This window comes from Scophthalmus maximus, chromosome 19, assembly GCF_022379125.1.
Source record: "Scophthalmus maximus strain ysfricsl-2021 chromosome 19, ASM2237912v1, whole genome shotgun sequence".
Classification (NCBI taxonomy): Eukaryota; Metazoa; Chordata; class Actinopteri; order Pleuronectiformes; family Scophthalmidae; genus Scophthalmus; species Scophthalmus maximus.
The window spans coordinates 13,437,807-13,446,156 of NC_061533.1; the positions used below are offsets into that span (position 1 = coordinate 13,437,807).

The window sequence follows — 8,350 nt, forward strand, 5'->3', positions numbered from 1 at the left end:
CAGCGAATAGGCTACAGCCTTGTCATTTACTGAGAGGACGAATTTGACAACTTTGGTTCATTTCGGTGAAATCGGTTCAGCTTTAGTAAAAGGTTTCTGTTATTTTGTCCACCCCTGCTGCTTGCACTTTAACAGAATGACTTATGAAGAGGCTCAGAGCTCTGTGACATTGATAAGCAATGATCATATATGATCATATCATCACCACCACCTCTTCACCTACAGTATATGATAGCACAGTATTAGCACACTCTTCCTCCCCGTTTCCAGATCGCAACCCTGCGGGCTCTAGGACCTCCGGGCTGTGCTCTGTGGGGACGGCCTTGTTTTTGTCCGTTACGTTCATGCATGTAATCATCGATTGTGCCTATTGTGACAGGCCGATTTACCATCTGCATGGTCCCGAGGGCCCGATGCTGCTGTCACTGCTGCCTCCCCTACGCACTTTTAGGAATTCCTCTTTGATTTCCGGTGCAAACTTCATTCCAGACTGGTTGTAAGACATTAGACCATGGCAGATACCTGCCTCATTCCCATCACTGGTGCACAGACGCGTTCACTCACCTCGTCGCGGCTGCTCGTGTGAAAACATTGTCACTCGCGATGCCCTGCAGAAGTGTAAAACAGTTGAGAGTGAGACATTGGGCAGACCAGCCATTCAACAGAGAAACATGCGTGTGTTCCTCCTCGGAGCTCACTTGAACGCCAGAGTCAGAGAGACCTGTCCATTACTTGTATTACAGACACTGTGAAAGCAGGTCTCTTTCCGTAAGTTCTTTTTGCCATGTGAACTCAGTGAACTGCCCATATCCTTATGACAATCAGCAGTTGGACGTGAGATTTTTTTTTTATACATTTCACAGTAGTTTATTTTATACATTTCAGCTATAATGAAGACATGAGGACACAGTCGTTTCTTGTTTTCTGGACTGGTAGGTGTGTGTAACGAGATACCAGGACACAGCTCCTCCGTGTCACACTGCCCCCCCTCCCCCCTCTCCAGACGAGTGGGCCTTTGCCGCCTCCCGGCCCTCTGCCCTCGCTGCGCGCCTCCCCGGCTCCTTTTCCCACTGCCGAGAGGAGCGGGACGCGGCCACAGCGGCGGGAAGCAAATGATCTACAAGCACTTCCCTTAGAGAGGAAAAGAAAAAAAAAGTTCACACTCATACACAGATGCCACCACAAGTAGCGACTCACATCGTCCTAGACGTGAACGAGGGAGCTTACTGGGAATAACCTGGCAGCAGGCTGTAGTGGAGCAAAATGGATATTTAATGATTCTCCTTCCTATTCTTTTATTCAATTGGGTTTTTTTTCCTCTCCGTGTTGTTTTTAATGCGCATAGTCTAGTTCAACTATTTAAAAAAAAGAAAGAATTCAGAACATTTTTGTCTCAGCTGTCTAAAATCGCCTGAGCGGGACTTTGGCCTGAGTATATTTTGGTTTTCATTAAGACGCACGGCCGCGCGCACCTGCGCGCCACCTGTGGAAGTGGCACACACGCACCGGGCGGTGCAAGACAGACAGGGACCTTCCTTACGATACTATTCTAGAAGTTTCGCTCTTCGGCAACCATCCGATAAGAGGACTGCAATGTCTGGATGGAGTATGGCCTGACTTTTTACTGCAACAAACGTGTGTCTGGCTGCTTTTTACGCGCGGTGGAGGAGCGCGCACCCCGGCGACGGAGCCCCGGAAACTGAGAGAGAAATAAAGTCTCACAACGTCGATTCTTCTCTGCACTCGCTGTGGCAAGTGGGGATGTGGTCGGAAGTGTGAAGAGCAGCTGTCAAACCCACGGGACCCTCCTGCCCCCCGAGCCACCACCGGGAGCTCCGCTGAGGTCTCCACTGCGCATGTCAGAGCGCTGGACAGCTCCAGAGAGGGAAATTTAAAAACGGTTTTTGGAGAATCAAGTGCAACACAGTGAAATACAGTACTGGGGCTCGCGACTGGCTCTCACAACCTTCAGTATCATCTAAAACAGGTGACTTTTCACGTTCTCTCTCTTTAGGCATCACAGTCTGTATCGGGTTGTTAATTCTTTTAGGGACATTTAAATTTTTTTTTTTTTAAACTTTAAACGCAATTTCTCTTTAAGCTGAACGGTAAGCCGTTCAAATCTTGGTTGATTTAATGTGGCATGGGTTGTGTAAACATTTGAACGGAATGCTTATTGAATGCAAACTATATTATTCTGATAATTCAGCGTGTTCTTGTAAAATCTCTGATAGTGTTAGAGTTAAAGGGGAACAAAAACAATTCTGGCAGTGAAATGGACTTTAGCTACAACAAAGGCAAACTGATGCCAAAAGGAAATTCTATGTGGCTAAAACTCAATTATAATTTTTTTTATTGTGTAATTTTCATTGAACCTTACATTATTCAGACGTGGCACATGCTGCTCTGATATGATTATTCATAAAGGAAGATGAACTATTTGAATATTATTAATACTGCAATATATAATTCTACATAGCTTGTTTATATCAGCTTGAATACTCAGTGAGTGAAAAAATTTGTAATTTTTTTAAATTAACATTGCAGAGGCACCACACATCCCAGGAAATGATAGAAGGTGGAATTACATCCAGGATGTCAGGAATAATTGAGAATGCTGGGCATCATCCGTCTCCACAGGACTACAGGTAAGACGTCTGTTCCATTATATCATAAACTCGTCACAGAATATTTCTGGACTAAACAGTGATTATAATTTCTGTCGCACATCGTCAAAAACTCTCAGGATCAACTCTGAGATGCCTCAATAGATAAAAGGCATATTTATAGTAATCAAATCCCTTAAGGTGTTCTGCAAAGAGTCATGGAACAAATTGTCTGACCCTACTATGTTTAATCTAAAGGTAGATGGACAGCTCTTTTTGTGCATGGTGGGGGGGGGGGGGGGGGTTGCATGGAAAAAGGCGAGAGGAAAAAAATCCTGAAGAATAAATAATTTTCAGTCTGAATGGATCTGTCAGAAACCATCAGCTCTGTTTACACTCCTGCTGTCGGCACACGGAGAGCCTGAGCCTCTTGGCCCGCCGACTCAGGGGGAGACGGGGCGCTCTGGGTCACCACTGTGCACAAGTGGCGAGCAATTAGAAAAGGAGGGAGGGAGGGAGGGAGGGAGGGAGGAGGAGGTGCAATATTTGGTGTTGTTAAACCTCTGGGAAGGTTTGGATGATACACGGAGACACCAGCTCAACATGTTTTGCATCAGTGAGCAATTACTATGCTGCTGGTAGAGAGAGAGAGGAGGAGGAGGAGAGGAGAGGGGAGGAGGTAAAACCTCCAAAGCGTCGTCTATTCTGCAACTTCCATACGTATGCATTTGACATCATATCATAAATAAGTGCAACCGTGAGTATATTATGTTGTAGTAGTGTAAAAGACCAACTGTAGCAATTATTGTACATACTCTTGATCAACTTTTTATACAAAGCAAAAAGCTGTAGTACTTTCATTCAACAGTCAAAGGTTGTCTGATTGTTATGCTTGAGCATCATTTCCTCATTTTGTCAGAAAACTCACAGCAACAAGACAAAGAAAAAGAGAGAAAGAGTGAGCGTCAGTCTGACAAAGGCACATTAACTTCAAAGTTCAAGCTGTGATACCGGATACTTTACACAGTGTCGAATTAACACCTGCCTCAAAAGGATGCTCCCTCAAAATCCTTTGATGGCGCATGCAAGGTGTTTGAGGACGTGTGCTGCTGATTCCTGGCTTCAATGATGTCACTTATTCAGATGGCAGACACGGAGCCCTGACCTCAAACTGCATTTGCACCCCCTCTTGCCTGAAGTTCTGTTAATTCCCCAGTTAAGGGAGGGTGGGGAGCAGAGGGTGATGGAGGGGGTTGGATAGAGGCTGGAAAGGGACAGGGAAGCAGATGGCATCCTATTTGTCCCCCTTATGTGAGGGCTGTCATTCCAACAGATTAATGCGAGGGCTGGGTAAAGAAAAGAAACGACAGAGACAATCAAGGAAGGGTCTGGGGAAGACAATAGAGCCACGTGCCACTGGGCAGATTTGTCGTTTGGGACACAATAGGTGATCATTTTTCAATGGACAAGGCCAACTGTTGCAGGCAACATGTGCTGCTGTCCCATGTTTCAAACGATCTCATGCGTTGTTTACTTATGATTCAGCCAATGGTAACAGCGAGACCATGGTCACCTGACACAGGGTTGATTTTTTTATAAGGAGATTTCGTGTGTGTCTGTGAAGGGGGGGTCCCACACTGTCCACAGACCCACAGAGTAACTGAACAGTATGTGTTGTCATAGCGACCCCAATTACTAAACCCTTGCCCAGTAAGTGTGTTTGTGCGGAGGAGACTGGAGAGGATTCAAGAGGAGTCCTCCCTTTTCTTTATTTCTTTTTTGAGGCTCTCCCCATAAAAGACATAATGACAGAAAGCTAGTTGGTACTGGCAGTGCACTGGTTAAACAGAAATCCAGTCCGAAGCTCAAAATATATGGTAATGATGGATTGAAAAAAAATATTCTTCGATGAAAAATCTGGTGTGAAATCATTTCCCCCCAAAAAATATTTGTATTTACAAGCTGCGAAAAAAATAAGTAAAAACTAAGAGAAACAAAGATCAGTGTGTGTCACTCCTGGAGAAAAAATAAACAGCCCCAATAATCTCAACAGATGATTAACGCTGAATGGAAAGCTTGTTTAACTCCCTCATTGTTGATTAAAACTGTCACTGCTAAACAACACTGGTAGTTAATCTTCTTACGGTAAATCCTGGATGCAGGAGCTAATACACGGCTTCGCTCGGCAGCTTTCATCTCTGTTTGCCAACATTTAGAAGCATTACAGTGGTTTTGACTCCGAAGTACACAATGTTCTGTCAAGTGTTTAGATTTAAATTCCACTTATGCAACCCCCCCTCCCAACCTCTCCCCTCCCCCTCCTCTCCTGCAGGCTTCTGACCACGGACCCCTCCCAGCTGAGGGAGGAGGACCTCCCTGGGGACCTGCAGTCTCTGTCATGGCTCACCTCCGTGGATGTGCCCCGACTACAGCAGATGGTTGATAGCCGGGCCCACGGCAACGGGCCGTCTCAGGGCAGCTTGCTGGAGCAACACACAGGTGAGGGGACAGGGAGGGGACAGTGCAACATTCAAAAAACCGCATCATCTCTCTGATTGGATGAATCGGGACCGCTGGATTCGTCAAGATTTCTGGCCCCTCCAGATATGAACTTTTTTTTAGACCATCCTCAAAGATGAGGGCGAATGAAAACAGAGGATGTGCTGTCCCAAGCTATTAGGATTTTTTTTCAGCAACTAACGAAACAGGGACTGTTAACCACAGAAATCGATCAATTTTGAGAGTTTGGGTGGGATTTGCTTTTGCAGCTTCTATTGAGCTTTTTAATTGAAAAGCTAATTTAACTCGAACAAAACTCCAAAAGTCCATAAATGTGATAAGTAGCCATATAATTTCTCATGAGAGATTCTGTTGCTGAACTTCTTGTCTTATGGTGCTTTGAGCATTGAGCGTTAATCTACTGTCATAAGCTGCAGCAAATATCTTCATCTCGATATATATATATATATATATATATCAGAAATATCTGGATGAGTAGAAAGCCCTTCATGTGAGGATACATAGGTTGTGTTTTGTTTTAATTTAAACTAAGACCAGTGTGTCTGTTCATGCTCACAGCTCAGTTAGGCAGCTTGACGATGACAGCGGGACAGGGCTCCATGCTCCAACTCCAGAGCAACATGCAGCACAGCCCTCTAGGAATCAGCATCATCAACACCCACAGTGGAAGTGTGAGTTTCAGCAGCACTGCAAAAAAAATTATATTAATGTTATATGGTGCTGTTGTACAGTTTAATGAAAAATGCACCTGCATTTTGTTTCACAGATGTCTCCATACTCCATGAACGGGCTGCCTTCTCCTGGGTACCAGTGCCCTACCTCAGTCTACCAGCCTGCACCCCAGCAGGTGTATTCACTAACCCAAACTGGACAACAGGTAAAACATTTTATTTTTAAGCTAATGACGAGTCGATTTTATCAACCGGAAAAAATAAATAAATGTAATGGATAAGGTTCTCATTATTCTCTCCTGTCTCTCCTAGTGTTCAACAACTGGGCTTTATAGCAATGTCTCTTTCACCGACCAAAGTCTATTCACACAACCTCGCCTGGCTCCACAAGACCAGGAGCTGCAGCCCAAGTCTTTCCCCAAGCCAATCTACTCCTACAGGTCGGCACACAAACGTTTGGATTTATGACTGAATTGTTGCGTAGTGTATTTCACCTCATCTGCTTTGAGCTGAAGCAATGATTTAATCTTTTCTTTTTTCCCCTCAGCTGTTTGATTGCAATGGCTCTGAAAAACAGCAAAACTGGCAGCCTCCCGGTCAGCGAGATCTATAGCTTTATGAAGGAACACTTTCCCTATTTTAAGGTAGGAGGCTCCAAATAATATTACAAGCAAAACAAAAGTTGAAGGTTTGTGTAAATAAAGAACGTGACTCATTATACATTACCTCTCTCTCTGCAGACTGCGCCTGATGGATGGAAGAACTCAGTCAGACACAACCTGTCCCTAAACAAATGCTTTGAGAAAGTGGAGAACAAGACGAGCAGCTCATCCCGCAAGGGCTGTCTATGGGCACTGAACCCGGCCAAAATTGACAAGATGGAGGAAGAGATGCAGAAGTGGAAACGCAAGGACCTGCCGGCCATCCGCCGCAGCATGGCTAACCCTGGTCAGAAACATTTAAACACAAAAGCTTTGCAATTGTAAGGCTCATCCTGGGGTCACTAACAAATGACAACCTACAGTAAGTCTTATAATCTGCTTTGGTCCCCACAGATGAGTTGGACAAGCTAATCACAGACCGCCCAGAGAACTGCAGACGTAAGGTTTTAGAGGCCGGCATGACCCGGCTGCCCGGCTGTCCAACGGGCCTCCCGCTGCCCGTCTCCGCCCAGATGCAGCCTCAGCCCATAGTCACGCTGTCCCTCCCGTGTTTACCCATGCACCAGCACCAGCAACAGCACCAGCACCAGCACCAGCACCACCACCAGTTCCAGGCCCAGCTCCAGGCTCAGGCTCGACTGGCCCCCATGTCCCCTGCCCCGGCCCAGACACCTCCCCTCCTCACGGTCCCTGACCTTTGCCACAGTCCACTCACTCAGCAGGCCAGCAAGCCCCCTGAGGATTTCTACAGTGTGCATGGTGATACGCATACAGAGGTGGATGCACTGGACCCCAGCATCATGGACTTTGCCTTTCAAGGTAATTACACTTCTTTTGTTTTTTTTGCTGGATAATTGAAGTGTTGTTGCATCGGTACAATAACCTCTCTTTCCTCCTGCTCAGGTAATCTGTGGGAAGAAATGAAGGACGACAGCTTTAACTTGGATGCTTTGGGCACCTTCAGTAACTCACCCCTCCGACTATCAGACTGTGACTTGGGTACAGTGAACCTTCCTCCCGCCTCCGCTGGAATGAACCTGCCACTGTCAGATGTGCAGGTGACGGGCCTCTACACCTCCTACGCCACCCAGGATCCCCTGTCTACCCAGTACATGGGCACACCAGCTAACAGCAAGCCCATTGCCCTGCTTTAGAGCAGCCAAACTGTCACCAACAGAATCAACGTGATTTGTCTCATCTGTGGATATCTATGGACGCCAACAGAAGAAGACTCAAGTCTGGTTTCTTCTGTGCCACTAAACGTACAAATCACACCGCTTCACCCGGGAACTATCTGGAGGAGGACGTCTGAGAATCATTTCACATAAAGTCCACAAGGAAATTGCTCATTAAGAACTAAAACTGCTGACAAATTAAGATGTGGATGTGAGAAAGACGTGTGTAAGACTCTAAAGATCTAGCTTTGCCAAGCAAACACTCCAAGCCTGTACAAGTGCGAGGACTCTACGTGGAGAAGTGTGTGTGAGTTAGCATCCACCAGTTTTTCTACTGTTCACTCTGCGTTTTTTAAGTCCTTCCATACTGTAGCTCCCCATCTCGTCTGTTGTATTGTGCTAGACATTATTACTGTGATGTTTTATTTATATTTATAAAAGGCAGCTGGAGAAGGTACTGACTCTGTCAATCTTTTGCTGTATATATTTGAATGTTTCAAATTGCTATTGCCACAGAAAAGCTTTCTTTTGACTGTATTGACCCACTTTGTTCCCAAATGCAAACATGTGCCACACTTTGAATAATCCAGATTTTACACGTTATTCTTCCACACATTGTGATTAACATGTCTCAAAGTTAGGTGTATATTATGTTCATTAACTTGACCATAATAAAAATCACATGGGTAAATAAAATACTTTTTTTTTTGCCAAAA

At 45.3% G+C, this 8,350-nt stretch overlaps 1 protein-coding gene and 1 long non-coding RNA gene across 2 annotated transcripts; one reads left to right on the forward strand and one right to left on the reverse strand.

The window, feature by feature from the left end:
• Nucleotides 1-840: 840 nt before the first annotated feature.
• LOC118313700 lies at nucleotides 841-1,812 on the reverse strand. The gene is made up of 2 exons (XR_004794505.2): nucleotides 1,723-1,812; nucleotides 841-1,131 (listed from the first exon to the last, which is right to left on the reverse strand). It is a non-coding gene; the product is annotated as an uncharacterized LOC118313700 (long non-coding RNA).
• On the forward strand, nucleotides 1,128-8,330 carry foxn4 (forkhead box N4). Its single transcript, XM_035639402.2, has 10 exons — nucleotides 1,128-1,987; nucleotides 2,548-2,648; nucleotides 4,939-5,105; nucleotides 5,685-5,797; nucleotides 5,893-6,003; nucleotides 6,110-6,237; nucleotides 6,345-6,441; nucleotides 6,538-6,745; nucleotides 6,853-7,278; nucleotides 7,363-8,330. Exons 2-10 carry the CDS (start codon nucleotides 2,569-2,571, stop codon nucleotides 7,611-7,613), a joined length of 1,581 nt encoding a protein of 526 aa, XP_035495295.1. The 5' UTR covers nucleotides 1,128-1,987; nucleotides 2,548-2,568; the 3' UTR covers nucleotides 7,614-8,330.
• Nucleotides 8,331-8,350: the final 20 nt, after the last annotated feature.

Coding starts and splice junctions, on each gene's coding strand:
- foxn4 (XM_035639402.2), top strand. CDS start 2,569: ATGATAGAAGGTGGAATTACATCCAGGATGTCAGGAATAATTGAGAAT. Junction 5,798..5,892: donor TCAACACCCACAGTGGAAGT/GTGAGTTTCAGC, acceptor TTTGTTTCACAG/ATGTCTCCATACTCCATGAA. Junction 6,004..6,109: donor TAACCCAAACTGGACAACAG/GTAAAACATTTT, acceptor TGTCTCTCCTAG/TGTTCAACAACTGGGCTTTA.